Genomic DNA, 22,172 nt, shown 5'->3' on the forward strand with positions numbered 1-22,172 from the left:
TATGCATTGGCAGAAGACAGGCTCTCTCCAACACATTGCAGTCAAAGCAGCCAAATTGCTTACCGCTAAACCGCTGCCAACTTATTAACGCCAGCTTATTCTCTTCAATCCTGCCTGCTAGCAAACTCTGCTCCTGGATTCCTACTAATAATGAGATCAAAGCTCAACGGTCAGTAGTTTGGTTGGCAAGGACTCAGCGGGTTGAGGGTCTGTCTCACAGTTGTATCTCCAAACAAAAAATAGAAATCTCGGAATACTACAGAAGCTTGGTGAAATGGTACCTAGAAGTGTACAGGTTGTGTACAAGAACGGATATAAATGCAACAGAATGTGAAGATTCACAAATTCACAACATTGATTACTGGAATGGAGCAATGGGGGGGGGGGAAACTGAAGATCTCGGAGAAAACCCAAGCTGTCACGGGGAGAACGTACAAACGGTACAGACAGCACCCATAGTCAGGATGGAACCCGGGTCTCTGGTGCTGTAAGGCAGCAACTATACCGTTGCACCACCCATGGTACTATGTGGTATTTACAGTTCTACCGGGTGAAGGTTGCCATGTATAATGACGCCGACTCTTCAACTACAGATACAGTATGAAAGCAAGACTCCATTGCACCCACCTGCCTGTGCTTGTCCAAAACGTTCCCAAAGAGCCTGTAGGTGTCTGGGAATCCCTGGGAGCGTGCACACTCTCGCACACTCACCACACGGTGCTGCTCAGGATGTAGAACACGACCCTAAAAAATGGCAAGTCACATTTGTTCATAAATAACATTTAGCTCTTGCCCCTTCCATTGCCCCTCTTGACAATGGCTATCATGCCCATCAAACAAAAGCCAACACAGGAAGCTGTAGCGATTAAAAGCCAACACAGGAAGCATGCCACAGCAGGAATATCCCTTCAACCGTCGAATCAAAGAATGGTGGGTATTTGGCAGTAAAAGTTGTTCAAGGATTGAGGACAACGTTAGGCTAAATAACTGTCATCTGATTCTACATTAGTAAAAATAACAGCCTACTTCCCTTTCGGCAACAGCTCCACCTACATCTTGTAACAAGAGGCAGTTAACGCACCAGGAATAAGCATTTACTAAATATTCTCCTCTTCCAAAGTTGCACCCCAGCCTTACTCTGCTGCCTGGTCAAGTCAGCCACCAAATCTAGGATCTTTCTGGTCTTTACAACATGTACTGTCTACCCAAGCAAAGCAGTTTAATACATTCACTTGACAGAAATGGACCAGGTGCAAATACAGCAAGCGGCAGATCACAAAGTGATTATGAAGAGGTCGATGCCGTTGTGAACTAGCTGTCCCCAAATTTCTTGAGTATGGTGTAGATAAACCATAATATAGTATTCTTCAAAACAAAATGGTTGACCAATGCTGGATTCAGGCGTTGTGCAAACCAGCTCATCTTAAGATACTGCGTCCATTTTTCCTCCTGAATTCCCAACCTTACTCAAACACCCCCTCATATTTAAGGTGGCAACAAATGTTCACGTGCGATTAGTAATTTCACTTTTGCGATGTCCGCAGCAGCATTCTCTTACCTGTTTTCCCATCGGCTCAGGATTGGTGACGGTGGTGCTGAAGAATCCATCCCATTCCAGCCTGCCATACAGACCGGCCCAGTGATTGTGTCTGTTTCCAGTGTGGGGCAGGCACCAGGGTATGAGTGTGTTGAACTGTCTGTCAGCCGGCTCACACTGCTTCACTGTAAACCAAAACACCAGCAATACATTACTGTGGGCCTGGACAGTTACTGCAACCAAAATCTCCTTCCAATTGACATTAAAGTCAGCAATGTAGTGGTCGCCAATGGTCTCATTTAAAGGCAAATATAAATGCAGAACACATTTTTTGTGCAATGTAGATTTGAGAAATTTAAGCTGATTAAATTTTGCACCTTATACCTGCCCGTTGATGAGAATGCCATAATTATCAAATTCAAGAAATCTAAGGCAACGAGAGATTACTAGTCAGCTCCGTCACAATAAAAAGCTAACTTCTTGCTGATTTTTTATTTCTACCTGGCCTGGCAAGTAAACCTAATCACAGACGCTTAGCATTGTGCAGCTCTGATTCTCTTTTTTTTAATTTATTATCATCATAGGGTCACAAGATTATCAAATGCTATTATAGCTGCGCATGCAACCCCACAAGAGCACCAGAAGCAGCAGTAGTTAAGGCTTCTGCTCTTTACCCTAGCTCATCATTCAATAAAATCTTGTCCAAACAAACATTTAACTTGGAAGGAGCATCATAACTGGTTATCAAACTTCACAACTCATCTCCCTTCTGTCGTGGGGCAGACCGAGACTAACCCACCCCCACCCCCCACCCCCCCAATCTTTGCACATCCCCCAAGCCTTTCCACTCATCACTTTAATTTCATGTATTTTGTGGTTTTATGGCTGCTGGCAGATCAATTTCCCTCCTGGGATAAATAGTTTTTATTGTATCGCATCATACAGTTATTCGTGTTTGTTAAACTGCCTTGGCACTTCTGAGGTATTGCTCCTTCTTATGAAATTATACTAGTTGATTTATATTGCCTTTTTATTCAACCTTCGCAAATGTGTTAAGATGCAAACATTAGCATGGGCAGAGAGTTGCACGACGGCATATAGAAACACTGAACACAAAGTACATTGGGCACTAACCGTCTGCGCAAGAGCACACTCCACGTAGCGCACCAGTGCTGCTATGTCCGTTCTTTTTATCGTGGTGTGTGTACCTCAGCTTTTTGGTCATGGTGCCATCGGAAAGGCGCACCTCAATATTTGGAAGATCACGCCAGTCAGACCCCGGGGCGAGGGGAATGTGGCGCATTCTGCCTGCCACCAAGGCACTCATGTCCTGAGAAGGGAAGGGGCAAAAATAAGGGAGAGGTTGGGGGGGGGGGGGGGCAGTAAAAAGGTAGGTGAATGAGAAAGATATCATAAGCATTTACCCTTCAATATCATAAGGTCATAAGTGATAGGAGCAGAATTAGGCCACCTGGCTCTATAAGTCTACTCTGCCATTCAATCGTGGCTGATCAATCTCTCCAACCTTATTCTCCTGCCTTGTCACCATATATCAGGGGAGATCTTTAAGAGTGTAGGAAACTAGATATTAGAAATGACCGAGGTCACCACAACTGGAGTATTACTTAGATTAATGATTGCAATATAGATTCATAATTGGCTGCATAAATTTGGAAGCAGATTTTACAAAGAAATGGCTACATTTCTACAGCGCTTTTCAGAACAGGCCTGAAATTAGTTTGAAATTCCATTGTTGGAATGACTTAAATGCAGCAAAATGTTTGCACCCAGAAACCCCCCTCAAAATGCAATTGAATGATCATCTCTGGAAGAGGAAACCACTTGCAACACTACACTGTGGTGTGACTGGACATTTGTGGACAGAACTCGGAGCCAAAGTTGATACAATAACCGGAGGTGACAATGTAATGCATGAAACCACAATTACACTGAAATCTATGGGTTAGTCAGCCAGGTTAAACTAGACCAACCAACGAATTAAAATTCTGGGAATGCATGAATGTAAAAGTTAAATTGATTGTGGGTGTTTATTGAGACTTTAATTCTTTGTTCATCTATAAGGATTAGCAGTTTCTAAAATGAGGACAGTTTTGCACAGAGCTATGAGATCGCATCCATGCTGTAAAACCTTACCTTACAGACATGATCCCGCAGGATAGGCTGGTACTGTGTGCCTCGAATCTGCCGCTGGAACCAGGACTGAGGTTCACCATTGTACGAGATTTCCAGCGCCGATGCTCCATTGCGAATTTCAGGCAGATCGGACATGGTATCTCTTACAGTGATGGTTCTGTACGGAGCAGACTTTGTCCTGTGGCAGATTGAAGGGGTTTCAATTTCATTTAATGCCACTTTGCATCAATATAATCTCTGGTGCTGAGGCAGCAACTCTACCGCTGCACCACCGGGCTGCCTAAACAGGAGGCTTTAATTGACACCTGCACTTCTCAAGTTGAAAATAAGAATGAGAATGACAAGATGTTCTCCTGCAGATTGTTTTAAGAGGAAAGACGTAGCAGAAGGAAGCTTGTCTCTGCAGTATAGATTACGGCGAAGTTATATCAAATAGGTCTGAGACAGGTAATAGGAACTCAATGGGTCAGGTAGCATCAGTCTGAGGGGTCCAGACCTGAAACACTGACTGCCCATTTCCCTCCACAGATGCTGCCTGACTAGCAGAGTTCCTCCAGCAGTCTGTTTCGTTTGCTCGTGGGTTATGGAGATTGTGCAAGAAAGTGGAGTTGGTGCCAAAGATCAGAACAACTATCTTATTGAAAAGCAGAACATGCTTGAGGTCATATGATTTTCCTCTGCTCTTAATTTCTTGCATTTGGCCATTAGCTCCTTTGGAAAAAGAGCATGGATGACTTCCACCTGGCCAAATGTGGTTAAACCACCATTAATGTTCACCATTAAGGCCAGTGCAAATAAAAACAGCTAGTTGGGGAAGTCAATGGAGGGGGAATACCACTCAAGCCTAATCCAACAGCAGTCAGCAGCTTTGGACTCAAACTAATGAAGCATATACTGCATCCAGTCATTAATAAATATGAAGTATTTTATTATCTTTATTATAGGGAAAAAGCTTGTCGAAAGAACAAAGATTCTGTGTAGTTCTGCAAGCATGTGGATCGGAAGGGCATGGAGATTATTTAACAGGGTGCAGTCAGGTCTGGATATGATTACTTTGGAATAGAATCAGCTAAAGGAAAATTCAATTGAAGTGTATAAAATCCATGAGATCCCAGTCAATAACTAGGGCCACAGATCATGTGTAAAAATATCTGTTCATCGTGAGAATGTGATGGTCTGTAACTCACCAGCCTGAAGAATGGGGAAAGCAAGCTTATCACATTTAATTTCCATTATATTCCATTAGTACACATTTAACAGGAACCCCATTGAGTAATTGATAACCCATGGGGAGTGGACTAAATGAGGAGTATGAAGATTGGTCCTGCTACAGCTGAATGGATTTACCTGGTGACATTGCTGACAAACTTCTTGTCATCCACTGCCACACTGAGCTGGCAGGCTCTGGGTGCGAAGACATGCAGGGGCTCTGGGAAGAGCGGCAGCTTCTCTCCAGGGGCTGCGGCCAGAACGATCGCTCTCCGGCGGGTCTGGGCAACTCCGTACTGACCAGCCTGTCCAAACAACAGCGTGTTAATCCAGCAATTACATCTGCTCGTTAGTGGCTGAAGTGAACCATTTCCAATATCTGAAAATGCTCAGCGTTATTGGCTTTCACCCATTGTATTCACCGCAATGGGGATTAATGCACCTCCTCCTATTCCACAGAAAAGACAAGCAGCTGCCACATAAACTCATACCATACGAACAGCTCTGAATATGAAGAATGGGCAGGGGGTTGTACATAAATAGTCCCGAACCTGAACCCAACATCTAAGTATCTCAATGTTCAGGCAGGCCCAGGTTTCACAAGTGTTCCGTTCCTCAGAACAGTCCACAAGCTGATTTCTTAAAGTCATAAATGGCTGTTTCCCCATAGTAACCTCAACAGCATTGTTACTATAATTATTTCATTTCATTGAATGAACACATTAACACTAGCCGCAATTAAACTAATGAAGCATATATCGTCATTAATAAATATCATGAAGTATTTTATTATCTTTATTATAGGGAAAAAGTTTCAAAAATGTACTGGAGAATTTGTGTAGAGCTGGACTTTTGGTCATTCTTAGACTGGGGAGCCCTGTACATTTGTTCAGAGAATGTAGGTGCTGGCAGCACAGGCAGAATTTATTGCCCATCCCTAATTGAAAGAGATAATTGCCTGGTTGGATCATTTCAGAAGCAGTTAAGAATCAATTACATTGCTCTGACTGGCGTCAGAGTAAAAGGCACCAGTGAACATGATGGGTTTCAATCTGGTTGTTTCATACATGCCACAGCATCTAATTAGTTCTAATGTAATCCCAGGGGATGCAGTGGTACTGTGATTAAGTCACAAACGTGTTACTTTAATGCACTTAAAGTTCTTAGCTGTTACAATAGGGTTTGAACACGTGCCTGCGGTGAATAACTCTTGGATTACACGTCTGCAATGTGACCAGCAATTCTGGCAACAACCTCTCCGTATGCACCCTTGCCCTGCACCCACGGGTGCACCCACGGGTGCAGGCAGGGCAAGGGTGCATATGGAGAGGTTGTCCCCAGAATTCTTGCTGTTCCTCACTATTCATGGTCATACTGGAAAACAACGGACCATCCTCGCACCATGAGAGAAATCTCTTGCTACATCGAGGATTAACAAATGATGGTGGTGTCAGCGGTGGAGGAAATGTAACTCAACAGGAGTCTGGGGAATGCGAAAAACATTGCCATTGTGGACTCCACCCTTCCTGAAACCATCTGTTGCCGGCCCTGTTTTGTTTTGGCCTTCTCTATCTTTCAGTCTGAAGGGTTCCGACCCAAAATGTCACCTCTTCCTTTACTCCAGAGATGCTGCCTGACCCACTGAGTTACTCCAGAATTTTGCATCTATCTTCGGTATAAACCAGCATCTGAGGTTCCTTCCTACGCAATAGTTTCATTGTCAGTGTAATCTTTCTCAAACAGTACACCAGATCATTTAAACTATCTTATTCAATACCAAATCTCAGAATAATTTAAGAATATGTGTATTAAGTCCCTGGTTTCATAGTCTAGTTCTGCTAGCTGCGTTCCTAAGAAACCTCATGTTATAGAAGATAGTTTAGTTTGGAGACAGTCCAAAACATGGCCTTCGGCCCACCGAGTCCATGCCGACCAGCGATGCCCGCACACTAACTTTATCTCACTCACACATACACACACACGGGACAATTTTAAATTATACCAAGCCAATTAACTTACAATCCTGTATGTCTTTGGGGTGTGGGAGGAAACTGGAGATCCTGCAGAAATCCCATGCACATAACAGGGAGAATGCATAAACTCCGTACCAACAAGCACCCGTAGTCAGGATTGAACCCGGGTCCCTGGCACTGCAAGGCAGCAACTTTACCGCTGTGCCACCGTGCCGATTGTGTTGCAAGAATAAGTGTATCAATAGGGGGGGGGGGGGGGGGAAAGGGCTTTGAGGACAGAATTTCAGACTCGCAATAAAAGTTTCTTCCCCTGAGAACATCATATCAAGTTACTTGGTGTGAATAAGTTTGACGAAGACACATGTCTGCATCATAAGGGAAGCAGAAGCTTACCTGCAAGACACCAAATGTGCACTGGTAGCCCATTCGAACAAGGCAGCGAAGAGTTAGCTTCAGGACCATGGAGCGCTTGAATGAGACAAAGTTCCTCACGTTTTCCAGGAGGAAAAACCGGGGCCGGTAATAGTCACAATAGCTGCAAGGCACAATAATACACAACTTGAATATTGTAAGCGAAAAACAAGTCTCAAAGTAAATCATCACAGTAACCATACAGAATTAAAGGGGAGACTATGGAACAAAGTAAATAGGTGACGTTTCGGGTCGAGACCCTTCTTCAGAGAATAGTCTCGACCCGAAACGTCGCCTATTTCCTTCGCTCCATAGATGCTGCCTCACCCGCTGAGTTTCTCCAGCATTGTTGTCCACCCTCGATTTTCCAGCATCTGCAGTTCCTTCTTAAGAATTAAAGGGGAAGTGATTTCTAGGCCCTCAGTTTCTAACACTGAAAATCAGCAAAAAGCCTTTTTCTTAGAAAATGTTGTCTTGCTGACAATCAAGATTGGGAAAAAAAAAACAGACGCTGAATATCCTCAGTAATGTATTCTGCAATGCAGCAAAAATATAGCCAGCAATCCAAGCATTTATGCACGATCACTGTTTGGCCCAAAAAGTGCTCCTTCTGAGGAAGCTGAGCACACACAGTAACAAAGTGTAGCCAAAAAAAACCTTCAACTGGGCGCCAGTTTCACCAACCCAACCCTTGAATAACTTGTCGGTTCTACAAAAGCCTCGTCTCTGACTTGCACGTTGATATATGTGCCGAGATGAGACCATTTATATTCTGTAATTAATAAAAAAAAGAAAAATAGCTATTCCTACAGCTTAAGAGATACCAAAGTATTTTACAGCTAAATAATTCATTTTGAATTGTGGTCAAGAAACAACAGAATTTCCACTGCGAATTCAAACATTTAGCAAATGACAATGGCCAAATGATCTACTTTCATAATATGCTGCAAGGAATAAATTGGGAGCATTGGAGATAAATATGCTACTCTTTGAAACTGTTCTGTGGGATCCTTCATGTTCACCAGAGATCAGAGGGGATTTGGTTTAATGTGTCTCATGAAAGACACCTCCTTCAGGACTGGCAAGATTGAGGGCCTGGATTTTTGCTCAGGTACCCACAATAGAACTTGACTTCAACTCCGACTCTGCCTAGGAATGCTCATTACTGAGCCATTATTTACACTGACCTGCCTGACGGGTTAATCAGTGGACAATACAGATTACCCAAGCAGCAAGCATCCCTTTGCATGCACAAGTAGAATGCAGCAACCTGTGCACTGACCTGAGATAAGAGACCACAAGGGAGTTCTTGAATTTGGAGTAGGTGCGGGAATTGAACCGATTCATCCCGCTAAAGCCCTGGCACGGAGGGCCACCACAGAGCATTTCCACATCACCCTTCTGTGGCAGTTTCTGTCCAAGTGAATTGGTCTTCTCCCCAGCCATGACAAGTTTCAAGAGAACGTTGCAGTCCTCAGTGAAGACGGTGGCACCAGGATTATTCAAACGGAACGCCTGGGCTGCTGGATCCCACATCTCAATGGCCCACATGGTTTCCGAAAGATCTGTGTAAGAAGACAGTTATTTTTATGCTATGCTTTCCAACTAAAGTGCACACGAGGTGGACATTTGGCTTATTGTAGCAGTGGTAGTTGTAAAGAACTAACTAATTCACAAGCATTTAAAGCTAAAAGTTCATCCAGGGTTCACCAATGCAGCAGATCAATCCTAAATTACAGATGGGTGGATAAAGGGTATAGATGAAAATGGGTGACAGACAAAAGGATGGAAGAGTTGTGAATTGGGAAGCCAGAGGAAGGAATACAAGACTGTTCCTCATAATAATACTGCCCAGGTACCTCATGCAATTGGGAATGCCAAAGATATGTTCATCTTATTTGATGAAGGGTTTGATTACAAGAGCGGAGATATCTTGCTCCAATTATATAAAGCCTTGGTAAGACCGTCTCTGTAAGTGTTGTGCACAGGCCTTGTCTCTCTCCTTACTTTACGATAGATAAACTTGCAATAAACTGAATGCAGCCAAGGCTGATTCCTGGATGGTGAATTTGTCAAAGAGAGAAGCTCACTAGCCTTGTATGCTCGAGATTAGGAGAATGAGAGATGATCTCATTGAGGCGTACAAAAATCCCTATGAAATTGACATTTCTCCTGGTTAGGATGTCTAAAACCAGGTTCTCAAAATAAAGTTGACGTCTCAAAGTTAGACCATTCAGGACGGAGATGAGAAATTTCTGCACCTAGCAAGTCTTTGAAATTTGATAAAGTGTACTGTGGTGATCAGTTTTCGTGTATGTTCTAGAGATTGAAAAACCTTTAGATATAAAGGGAATCAAGAAACATGGGTTTAATGCAAAGTATTAGCAGAGATAGGATCCATGCAAAACGAACCTGCCTGATGGAATCCTTCAGACAGACCCCCACAGCCTGAAAATACATCAAGGCTGCGAAGTTTCTCGAATTTGTCCGAAACCTCTGGCTCTGTTTGTTCAGGTTCAGTAGCAGACTTCCCCTTTCCTTTGCCTGCAGGTAAACAAAACTCATTATTTGATAAAACCTACATGTGATCTTAATCAACCCTGATTTCTGAGCTCAATCTGAATAAATAGCGATTTCCCCTCTCTCCACAACCTATCACGATTCATCCATTTAATCTTTGTTGCTCTAACCAAATCACTATTCCCAATATGAGCCTCTCCTGCAAATACTGTTGGATTAGTTAATTACAGGGCTATTGAGCAGAGGCGTTGCACACATGACAATGTCTTCAATGCGCACACAGGCAGAACAGTGCTTCTTAGCTTGGGTGACCTTTAAACTGTATTCCATGATACAATATCCAACCATCAGATTAAAATTAACACCCAATAAGATTATCCAATAGCACAGAAAAAACCTAGATATTCTACGCTTCATTCCACATCCCAGTGAAGACCCTGGGCAAACTAGAAATTTGTAAAGCCAAAAGGAAAATAATGTAGATGTATAAAGCGTGAAAGAGAAGGAGAAAATGAAATAAATATTTAGGTCATGGAGTGATGAAACTTTTGACCCAGCTTCACCTTCTCCTCCCCGTCCCGTTACTCTGCAGGGAGTGCCTCTTCCATAGCACTCTGGTCCACTCTCCCATCTCCACATCATTCCCCACTCTCCTCCTCATGGCACCTTGCCATGCAAGAGAACATGTACTACTTATGTTAAGCTTCATCCTTTACCACCATAACCAAAACACACGTTCCAATTTAGGATAATACAGTTGATTCCAATAGCGTGGTCTCCACTACAATAGGATAAACGAATGCAGATCAGGCAACTACTTCGACAGAAGTTTTCTGCTCAGTTTGCAAGAGTGAACCCAAACTTCAGCGGTCGATCACTTCAACTCCCAAGTGTACTTCAACGTGTCTGAACCAAAAGATCTAAACTGTTCCAAGATGCTTCAATGCCATTTTGAGGAACGGCAACTCGTACTCCAACCTGGATAATCACATGTGTAGGAAGGAACTGCAGATGCTGGTTCAAACTGACGATAGACACAAAATGCTGGAGTGACTCAGCAGGTCAGACAGTATCTCTGGAAAAAAGGAATAGGTAACGTTTTGGGTCAAGACCCATCTTCAGACTGAAGAAGGGTGTCAACGTAAAACGTCTGCTACTCCTTTTCTCCAGGGATGCTGTCTGACCCACTGAGTTACTCCAGCTTTGAGTCTATCTTCTGGATAATCACAACCATGAAGATTCAGCAACAAATCCAGAATTGTATATCTCCAGCATTATTTTCTTTCTGTCCTCGTCCAGTATTTGATCCATACTTCCTGCAAACATACCTTTACTAACCCCTCAATCAGCATCAGTTTAGTTTATTGTCATGTGTACCGAGGTACAGTGAAAAACCACCAATATCACTTCATTCTCCTGGTCTTTGCCCCTTCAGTGCAACTTAATTTATTCCTCATCTTTTTCTAGTTTGGATGAAAGCTCACCATCCGGTAACATTACATGTGTAAAGTTGCATTAGCACCACTTAGTCACATTGTAATGACACGCAAGCTCTAAGCATCGTACATACCTTTGCCTTTCCCTTTACCCTTGCCTTTGTTGGCCGAACTGCGTGCACGGTTGGGAGGGTCTTCAAAGGATTTTGTCTTTGCATTGTAGGCCTGTGAATTAGAGACAAACTACAGTGCATTGATCCAGACACAGCTGAAAGTGTATGTTAAAATTAGATCTTTAGCTGCATTGTTTTGGTATCCATTGCATACAGTTTTGATTATATTTGATTAATAAGGATGACAGAATTTATGAGGGAGAAGGCAGGGGAATGGGATTGAGAGGGAAAGGTTGATCAGTCATGATTGAATGGCGGAGTAGATTTGATTGGCTGAAGACCTTATTCTGCTCCTAAAACTTATGAACTATGACTTAGTGTGTCTCGCCTTACAAATAAGACATTAACTGGCATGATATTGAACTTGGAAAGTAAACTCCAATCTGCTAAAATAAATCACCGAGATAGTAGCGGGACCTATTGCATTATGTATATCGGGGGGGGGGGGGGGGGGGATTCAGTCATTAGCAATATGAAGGAAGCAATTAGGAAGGTGAGTGCTAACTATGCAATCACTCAGCATAGTCCATTGTAAAAACACTCTTGGTGATTATAGACTCATAGTTATATAGCACCTTGCCGGCCCTTGGCACCTTACAGCCAATCTGTTTAATGGTGGAATGCGGGATAGATGCGAGCCACTTTACTGGCAGCAAGTCCTCACCAACAATTAAATAGAAACAAAAATGATAATTTATTCCTTAACAAACACATCTTTAGAAGTTACTGAAATAGCAGCTGTGGGTTTTTATTTCCTAATAACCTGAAATTTCTAATAGCCAGACATTAGTTTGCCTCGTTTATGAAAGCCAGTTAGTGGCTAAGATAATGAGGACACTGCACAATGGGAAGGAAACAATACTACGAAGCAGGTTTTTAAATACTTAAGAGCAATTCTGCTCCCTACTGCTGTATAAATTATGGAATCCAACAGAATCCTAAATACAAGCATCAATTCACAAAAATGGCAGTATTATTTGTACAGTTTTCCTGCCACTTATTACATACAAAAAAATCAAAATTAATTATTATAAGTCAAAACAAAAATGCTTTCTTAAAGACCTTACCTCTAGGAAGTAGAATCTGTCTGGGCTTCCAGCACAGTATTCCTGAACGCATACAGTCAGATCTTCACCATATTCCACAGTACAGCGGCCTTGGATGTCTTTGAAGTCCACGGTCACTTCTTCATCGCTCCAATATAGTAAATTGATGTCAGTGTGGTAACTGCCTTTCAGGCCTTTGTGCGTATTCTCAGCTCTGAAAGGAACATTTTCGATCAGTGCCACTTAGAGGAGTGCAGCTGACACCCTCCATGCAGCGCAAAATGCAACAATTGCCAAAGGCATGAATATCAAATGCCTTTAAGTAGAGACATGTCTAGCATAAAGATTTGGCCCATCAGCTTGGTGGCTTTAGCTATCACTCTGGTGTGGTATGAAGATAGCTTCCCAATGCAGTACAGTGGGAAAATGCAAGTTATACTGATGAATAGAAAAGCAGACCATCTCATATTGTGCAACATTATTAAATGCTGGTATTCAGAAGCACCCGGGATCTCAAAAGAAACAAAGTAATCGGGGCAGAAAATGGCACGGCCTCAGTGCATCGGAAGGTTGAATGAAGTTTTGATACACTTGTAGAGTTTATCGTATGTATGAAAGAACTGCACATGCTGGTTTAAACCAAAGATAGACACAAAATGCTGGAGTAACTCAGCGGGACAGGAGGGAAGGAAATGCTTGTCTTAAAGGCAGTGCAAAAAGGTTCACAGGATGAATCACATTCAAAAAGCAGAGATACTGGAATTCTGAAATAAAAACTGAAAATACTAGAAATAGTCAACAAGTGAATAAGTTTGTAGGTACACAAAATTGCTGGAGGAACTCAGCGGGTGCAGCAGCATCTATGGAGCGAAGGAAATAGGCGACGTTTCGGGCCAAAACCCTTCTTCAGACTCGTAAGTTTGTCTGGAGCAGGCCCAAAGTGCATCACACACCTACTCCGCTTCTCAACAGTAATACATTTTTATTTTTTAAGTCTATGTATTTTTGCTTTCCTGTGCTGGGAACGTGACTACAAGCCAGTGGCCAGGCTATTGCAAATTTATAACTTAGCAATTGTAAGATCTTACACTGACAAGTAGGAGATTCCCTTTTCTCTGCGGGAGAAATATAGTCTGCCTCAACTCTTTTTACCCCTAAAGTTCAGATAAAGTGGAGGGACTATAAACCAACATAACATGAACTCTGGTTAATTAGCAACGAATACAGCGAACAAAATCCCTGGAATTCTTGTTGCAGGATGGTATCAAGGAATTCAACTCACCTGTAGAATTTATTGATTCGTAGCTTAATATCTGCTTCATTGGGTTTGCCATTGCTACGCTTGTGACAGAAGATTTCATGAATGCGGCCAATTCGGAATGGTTCAGGAATATCAAGGTTGCTCCCTTTGATGTAATCAGATGACTTGCGATAGTACTCGGGGTACAGGTCTTCATCCACGTCATCTTTCTTCACTGGTCGCTTGCCAGGACTAGATGGTTTAACGCTGAAGACAAGACACCCATGGGAAAGGTTATTACACAATAATCATTGAGGAGACAGGGAATGGGGAGACATTCTTGTATGAAATTCTTTCCTGATCAGATGGAGCAGGTGGGGGTGGAGCTATGGGGAAGTCACAGATAGAGGTTCCAAGATGGCAAGTAGAACCAGATAAAGAAGGAACTGCAGGTGCTGGTTTAAACCGAAGATAGACACAAAAACCTGGAGTAACTCAGCAGGACAGGCAGCATCTCTGGAGCGAAGGAATGGGTGACGGGTCAATCCGTCCTCTTCAGAAGGGTTTCTACCTGAAACGTCACCCATTCCTTCTCTCCAGAGATGCTGCCTGTCCCGCTGAGTTACTCCAGCTCTTTGTGTCTTTCTTCAGATACAGGAAGCACATTACCTGAATGAGAATGCATCTTGCAGGAGGTAAATGCCATCTCCAACTTTATACTGCGTCCCATTCTTAGTAGCCAATGCGTAGAAAACCTTTGAATCATCCTTTATCTCCAGTGGCTCCAGCACCCGTGGCATCTCTCGCTGCCTGATTTCGGCCAACCGAGTGCAACTGTCACAGAACCTAGAAAACCAGTGGCCCAAAGAACAGTTACGAAGAGTACTGTTGAAAAAGATGCAATCGTACTTGCATTGCAGAATATTTGCAATTAGTAAATCTTTAAAAAAACACTTAAAATTCTGTTGACTAGCCATACAATTTAAGTACAACAATTTGATGCCAAATACTCGAGAACAAAGTGCTGTCTCCGCATCACATCAACACGAGGGCAGAGGTTTAAGATGACTGAAGGAGCTTTAAAGGGGATCCAAGGTTTTTTTGAGACAGATGGCGATTGATATTTGGAAATGAGCTGCTCGGTGGAAGCAGATACGACTACACAGGCATTTCAATGCTAAAGCAGACAAATGGGCAACAATGTCATCATGGATGTGGCGAGCAAAGGCTTATTTTGGTGTTGTATAATTGGAGATATCAGTTATATAAAAGGCAAATGCTTTAACTCAGGAGATGTAAATTATTCATACAAGAACTAAGCAAAATGAAGTTGTACTGTTTTGGTTACTCAATAGATCTCTTCACATCTTGAAATTGACATGACATTTTGTAAAATTTCAAAACTCTGCTCTTTTGATTTGAATGCCAAAAACCTTGAGACAAGGGAGACAGTGATCCAAAGAAAGGAAAAATGAGTTGTTGAAGGATTAAACAGTGTCAACCCTGGGAATTCAGATCTTTTGAGCCATTTGGCCAAATAGTGCTCAGCCATTAAGCGCATCGAGCAGATGAGTAAGAGTGAGCATCTTCAAGGACTCTTCGGTGTCCTTGCATCCGAACAAATGCAGTATACAGATAAGATTTTTGAAAAGCAAAGATGTTGGCCTTTACAACAAGGGAAATGGTGTACAAACATAGGGAACCTTTCCTGCAAATGCAGTGATTTTAGCGAGACCATGCTTAATGTGCTGCACACAGCTTTGTCTTATTTAAGGAAGGATATATTTGCCTTGGAGGTAATGCATGGAAGGGTCACTCAATTACTTCCAAGGATTAATGGCTTATCTAAAATGGATGATTACACAGACTGGGCTCATGCCTTCTGGAGTTTATTAGGTTGAAACGAGTTTATTGAAAACAAGATCCTTAGAGAGCAGTTGTCATCAGGATACATGCTGTGAATTAGGGATAATAAACTCAGGTTAAAGGGCTACTCATTGGCGGCTTTGTGCAAAGGGAAATTTCTCCTTTCAATCTATTGCGAATCTGCGAGAAACTAATTCCAGAAGGCCATGGAATCAGGCAGCAAACTAGCGTGAATGCCGATTTGACGTCAAAGATCAGATCAATCATGTTCTTACAGTGACATATGTTCACCAACCGCTCCTATTTGTCATGTTCAATGGCACTGTAATCTTTGTACACCCAGTGATGGACTAAAAAGATCCTAATGGACTACACAAACTCTTGTCTTTGAAGCTCCGTGATATATCCTTATTGATTTTCTAATTATTTTCAATAAAGCACTCTTAGAGAATTAACTTTCAACGCGGGACCCAACCTGTATCTATGTTTTAACCAAACATAAGTGTTGCAGGGATTTGAAAGACCAAAGTCATAACTAATTTATATTTAATGATCCTGAAAGAACAATTTTCCCAACAACGTTGTGGAGTCCACAAAACCGGACTGCATGTAGATTGGCACCATTGTGCCTTGAATTACAACAGTGAATACATTTCAAAAGGATGATCGACTAGGAAGTACTTTCAGATGCAATGATGGGGACATGAAAGTGACTGCGGAATTACATCTCCCTTTACTCACTTGTGCTTGTTCTCCTCCGTTGATTCACATGGGTGAGGAATTTGGAATCGGGAATACTCTGGATCATACCACATCTGGTAGAAGTAGGTCTTTCCATCATCTTCAACCATTTTTAACTCAAACTCATCATCCATTCCACCCTAGGATGTACAAGAATAAAATTTGCACTTCACAAACTGTACAAGTGTTACTTAGTACATGTTGTGTATATATACACGCACATAGTATATGCTGACAGTCCTGCCTGAAATATCAAAGCATTGCAAGGCCAAAAAAGAAAGATAAACATACAAATCACATTGTCTTTTCTTTCACAATACTGCAGTGAGGATGTGCTTAGACTGAGGTGGTAATGGCACTTCTAACTAGCAGTAAAACCATGATTTTACCTCAGACAATTACAGGCACAGCAGACTGTTTCATTTCATGCCTTCAAGATGCTCAAGGTCAGAGATTTAAATTAAAAAAAAAAAAATCAGGAAACATACTGAAGTAGTACTTGAAATAGTCCAATAGCAGCTTGAAAGTCAGGCAACATAAATATATAGGTACGTGGAAATCACATTAGCAAGGTTTGAAATGCTAACCATGAAGTTACATATTTATGCATTAGATCAATTAGTGAATCAACTTGTGTACGTGACTTGGTTACATGAAAGCAATTAGAGAGGAAGGTAATGATTTAGTAAGCTCTCACCTCCAGTGCCCAGCACTCCGAGGCAGCCTTGTGAATAACATTTACTTTGCTGTCTACATAAGATAACTGCATGTCTTCACACTCATCCACTTGAAAGAGCTCAAGTGGATCAGAGGTTTCACCCAGTACAGTGTCTGTGCCACGGCAGAACCAATTTGCATGGAACATCTTCCCACTGACATCTTCCCACATTGATGTGATTCTGTAAAAAATACAGAGGCGATTACAAAATACTGTTACATTATTAAACTATGCAGAAAAACTCGAGTATAACCTTTTTCACAACATCCAGACACTGAAGATAACACATAAAGTCAGTATTACATCATGGAGACAGGCCATTCGGCCCAAGTTACCCATGCTGACCAAGATGTCCCATCTACACTAGTCCCACATGCCTGTATTGGCCCATATCCCTCTAAACCTTTCCTTATCCAAGTATGTGTAGGAAGGAACTGCAGATGCTGCTTTAATTCGAAGGTAGACACAAAATGCTGGAGTAACTCAGCGGGACAAGCAACATCTCTGGAGAGAATGAATGGGTGACGTTTTGGGTCGAGACCCTTCTTCAGGCAAGTACTTGTCCAAATGTCTTGTTATAGTAATTGCTCTGGCAGCTAGTTCCAAGAGCTAAACATGTATCAAAAGAGCTAATCTGTAATATAATCACAGGATGAACCACCAGAGGCCTTAAAAAGCCTGAATAAAGTGAATTTGGAAGTTCTCCAACATGGATGCAACAAATCTGAGTCAATCCACAGGAATTAGAGATCTTAATCTTTCCTTTCCAATCATTTTCGTGGATCTCCAAGAGATTCATTCTGAAAACTCAAATTACAACTCATTCTCTCTGCCCAGAAAATCCTAATTTTTTAACAGTCCTGTGGAATTACAGGCAGTCATTACCATTACCCCAAATATAACTGAACAGACATACACATTTTAAATGCATAAAACAAGAAACCACAAAGATTTGTGGAGACCCAACACTATCTCAACCCAAAATGTCGCCAATTCTTTCTCTCCGCAGATGCTGCCTCACCCGCTGATTTTCTCCAGCATTTTGTGTCTACCTTCAGTTTTCTCTCTGGGTTTATTATAAAGAACTATTATTTAAATAGATACTAACCTTGCTAAGTAAAGCGGTTTGGTGGGATCGTCCGGGCTGACTGCCACACAATCATTGATCGCCAGAATTTCATCGTCAACACACACTTTCTGGTAATAGGTCTTCCGTCCGTCAGACTGAAAGCAAGTATCAAAGGAGTTTACTGTGTTGATTCAGTCCATTTACACTTTCAAAAATATTCTGCTAAATTAGATAAACATTTTTAAAATAATTGATTTAAATGTGAAGAACGAATCCCAACATTACAAGCAGTTGCACGGATAAGGTACAAAGGAGGAAACCTGCAATCATTAATTTGGCACATTGTTTCTATGTGGGAAAATAATAATGTATAGTGCAAACAAATGGAGAAAACACCATTTCCCCAAAGGGGCAAGGATGTGAACTAAGGCGAGATACTTTCTTTCCAAACATAAATGTGTACATTGGGGTTGGGCTGGGAAGGAGAATTTAAACACATGTATTTAAATAATTTAAATTGCTTTTCAGCATCCAAATCTACACATCCCCAAATGTTGTACTGCCTTCACTCCAGATTAAATTCATGTCCAGGTCACAAAAGTCAAAGAGTAACATAAAATACACTGTTATTTGATTCTAGCACCATCTAAATTGATACCTTGCTGCTACCTGAAGAAATCGACTGCATTGTCAAAGGTGTTATTGTTTCAATGATTCATGAAATCAAGGTTCAAAGTACTTAAATGCGTTAAGATGAATAACATTGTATGGTGCTACTTGATCCAGGGAATTCTGCCTGAACTGGTCAATATTTGTCCTCTAACGTTGCCACAAATTAATTATTAGTTCAGTGATCTGATTGTTCATTATGTTATTATTTTGGTGTTTTGACCAGTATCTGTTTATTTATTCATGTGTGTATATATTTATATAATGATATATGGACACACTGATCTGTTCCATATTCATGCCTACTATATTCTGTTGTGCTGAAGCAAAGCAAGAATTTCAATGTCCTATCTGGGACACATGACAATAAACTCTCTTGACTTGACTTGATTTTGATAACAAAAGCTGCAATACTCCATTATTACATTAAGACTGACTACCGTAAACCTCTGCAAGTGCATTTAAATGTGAACATTTAGTGACTGCCAAGTGATCATGTGCATTAATGCAGCATTCATAGATGCAATTAACTAGTAAGTGATCTAATACTCATTATCTATTTGCACACTTCTGTCATTGTAAACAAAAATGTAGGAAGGAACTGCAGACGCTGGTTTACGCCAAAGATGGACACAAAATGCTTGAGTAAATCAGCAGGTCAGACAGCATCTCTGGAGAGAATGAATAGATGAACTATTGGGTCTAGACCCATCTTCCAACTGAGAGAAGGGTCTCTCCCCAAAACGACACTTATTCGTTTCTCCGGAGATGCTGCCTGACCCACTTTCTCCAGAATTTTGCGTCTCTTTGGTTTCAACATGTACACCAAAAGACAGAGCTTCACACTTGAAAGGAACAGAATTGATAGTTCAGAATTAACCAGCTCCAAGTCCAACCGACCATTATTGTGAACTTCATCTTTATTACCTTCATAGCCTCTCCAATCCAAGAGATGCGGCTCTTCGATTGCTTTTTTTTCCGACCCTGCAACATTCTTTTAGGAGATGCTTTGTCAATTAGATCAGAGTCATCCTCATCGTTCTCATCGTCATCAGCCTCCTTCACAGCCAGATTTGGACACCTTCAGGAAAATGTACAACACTTAATTGTATCATGCATGGTATATGGCCAAGCAGAGTAATGGTCTGTAAATGAAGGATTTGCGATACACCCTTTACAAGACGCATCACCTATTATTTGATTGAATAAGTTTATCTCTGGTGCTCCAATGCCCATCCCTAGACTTCATAATCCCAAACTTATATACCCACCAATAGCTCCAAAACCAGTAAAGAAAGTGCACAAACAGAATCCTTGCTGGTGGTTTCATCTTGCAACCTGCCCATTCCTTTTGACCATTTATAGACACAAAAGTACACTTGAAGGGTAGAAGCAATGTTATGGCCACATCATCAATTCTATGAAAACAGTTGTACGCGATGATTTTGTTCTTGTTTTAATTATGTTTTCAAATCATTAATGGTTTATATTAATCATTACCCAATGAAAAAATATTACAATCTTTGGTAGAAAGATGTTCTTGTAATCATTCAACAACATTTTGACATCCTATAATGAAACAGGACAGTTAATTTTACCTTCTCAGTAAGCAGGCTTGTTTGTTACGACCCAAGCCCCCAAACTTCACCATGTCCTTACAAGCATTGCACTTCCCACAGTCAGGCTGTTGACAAACCTATTACAAAATAACAACAATGCTGTGTGAGGAGCAAAATAATATTTGTTCATTCTTCTAGTCCCCTTCCCTTAATTCTTTATTGAAGTAACAGCCTCATACATCAGCTTCATGTTAATGAAAAGGGATTCCTTCCAGTCACACATCATATATGATGCTATCGTATATTCACATAAATGCTTCATTAACCATAATCATAAACTACAATTGAAAATGGTGGAGCAATGGTCAGGCAGCATGTAGCGAGAGAAGCAGTTAATATATCATGTCAATGAAAGGATGTGCTATTAATCTATAACATTAATCATACTTCTCTCTCCACTAGTACTACCTGATCTGCTGCGTATTCCCATCATTTCCTGTTTTGATTCCAAATTTCTAGTATCTGCTTTTTGCTTTTAGAAACTAAATTAAGTTGACTTGTAGCCAATGGGTTAACAGACTCTTATAACTATATAAATCTAGTAACAAGAAGTTCTCACCAATAAAATTGGGCAGAAAAGTCTTGAGAACAGGATGACTAATTTACAATGCAGTCTTAAATCACAGCTCAAGTATTAAAGAGAATGCATAAGCTTAGAATACAACCGCACCCAATGAATTCTGTGATCAAAAATATAAACTGCAGTGCAATGCAAAGCCATGACTTTGTCAATGACATCTGCAATTCCTTCTTAAACACTTTGTCAAGGAAGCCTTGTTGCTCTACAGATGTGGAGCAAGATCAACCTGCAAAGGCTTGTTCTGTAACTATCATTCATTGGCCAACTGATAGCAGTGATAATTCAGGCACCAAACTTCCTACATCATAATTACTAGTGAAATGTGCCTTTTAATGCAGCTTGACTTTCCATTTTAACACTGCGTAAATACTGCCACCTTGTAAACTGCTCATAAATATATCTTCCAAGCAACAGTTAATTCACATAGTACATACCTCACACACTCCACAGCGCCTACGCTTTGATCCATTCTCTTTGTCATTCTGATCAATTTCCTCAGAGAAGAAAGTATCAAAAATCTGATATACCAACTTAGTGGTAGTGGCTTTAGTGGGTCCCTTGTCCTTATCGATCTTGGTAGGGTGACGTATTGCTTGTCGCCTTGCAGCTCGTCTAAAAACAGCCAAAGTGAAGGTAGTTCTCAAACAAAGGCTCATGTATCCGAGAATTCTTTACAAAATAACATGATTATACAAGGTTGTCGGAAAAGCTTGTGATATACTGATCAAATGCTCCTCTTTTGAAGAGCAAGTAATGGCACAATGGAATAACTGAGATCCACTTCTGTCATAGTTAACAGTTGTCCCAATGGCAATAAATAGAGAAGGCAACACGGTGGGGCAGCTGGTAGAGCTGCTGCCTCACAGCGCCCGAGACCCAGATTGGATGCTATCTGTGTGGAGTTCTCGCTGTGACCGTGTGGGTTTCCTCCCACATCCCAAAGATGTTCGGGCTATAGGTTAATTGGCCTCTAAATTGCCCCTAGTGTACAGGGAGTGATGAGAAAGTGGAATAACATAGAACTGGTGTGAACACGTGATCCATGGTTGCGACATGGACTCAATGGGCCGAATGATCCGCCTCCACACTGTATCTCTTAAAAGGTTTACTGTCATGTGCAGTAATTCGACAAAATTACCATCAATGCAGACCTAACGAGGTAAGTCAACGAATCTGCAGTACCTGGGAGCATCCGTCCATAGGGGGGGGGT

General features: G+C 41.4%; 1 protein-coding gene across 1 annotated transcript in view; it reads right to left on the reverse strand.

Annotated features, from left to right (window-relative positions):
• Window positions 1-22,172, reverse strand: part of dnmt1 (DNA methyltransferase 1) — a 43,731-nt gene that overhangs the window by 2,035 nt on the left and 19,524 nt on the right. Inside the window, exons 15-32 of the mRNA XM_033050955.1 lie at window positions 21,396-21,573; window positions 20,361-20,458; window positions 19,690-19,843; window positions 18,133-18,248; window positions 17,004-17,205; window positions 16,307-16,446; window positions 14,369-14,545; window positions 13,742-13,966; window positions 12,481-12,673; window positions 11,375-11,465; window positions 9,697-9,828; window positions 8,567-8,849; window positions 7,267-7,408; window positions 5,039-5,205; window positions 3,692-3,869; window positions 2,672-2,867; window positions 1,559-1,722; window positions 628-744 (exon numbers count right to left, since the gene is read on the reverse strand). Of these exons, the coding sequence (XP_032906846.1) occupies window positions 628-744; window positions 1,559-1,722; window positions 2,672-2,867; window positions 3,692-3,869; window positions 5,039-5,205; window positions 7,267-7,408; window positions 8,567-8,849; window positions 9,697-9,828; window positions 11,375-11,465; window positions 12,481-12,673; window positions 13,742-13,966; window positions 14,369-14,545; window positions 16,307-16,446; window positions 17,004-17,205; window positions 18,133-18,248; window positions 19,690-19,843; window positions 20,361-20,458; window positions 21,396-21,573 (2,953 nt within the window). The remainder of the gene's footprint in view (window positions 1-627; window positions 745-1,558; window positions 1,723-2,671; window positions 2,868-3,691; window positions 3,870-5,038; window positions 5,206-7,266; window positions 7,409-8,566; window positions 8,850-9,696; window positions 9,829-11,374; window positions 11,466-12,480; window positions 12,674-13,741; window positions 13,967-14,368; window positions 14,546-16,306; window positions 16,447-17,003; window positions 17,206-18,132; window positions 18,249-19,689; window positions 19,844-20,360; window positions 20,459-21,395; window positions 21,574-22,172) is intronic.

Source organism: Amblyraja radiata, chromosome 35, assembly GCF_010909765.2.
Source record: "Amblyraja radiata isolate CabotCenter1 chromosome 35, sAmbRad1.1.pri, whole genome shotgun sequence".
Lineage (NCBI taxonomy): Eukaryota > Metazoa > Chordata > Chondrichthyes > Rajiformes > Rajidae > Amblyraja > Amblyraja radiata.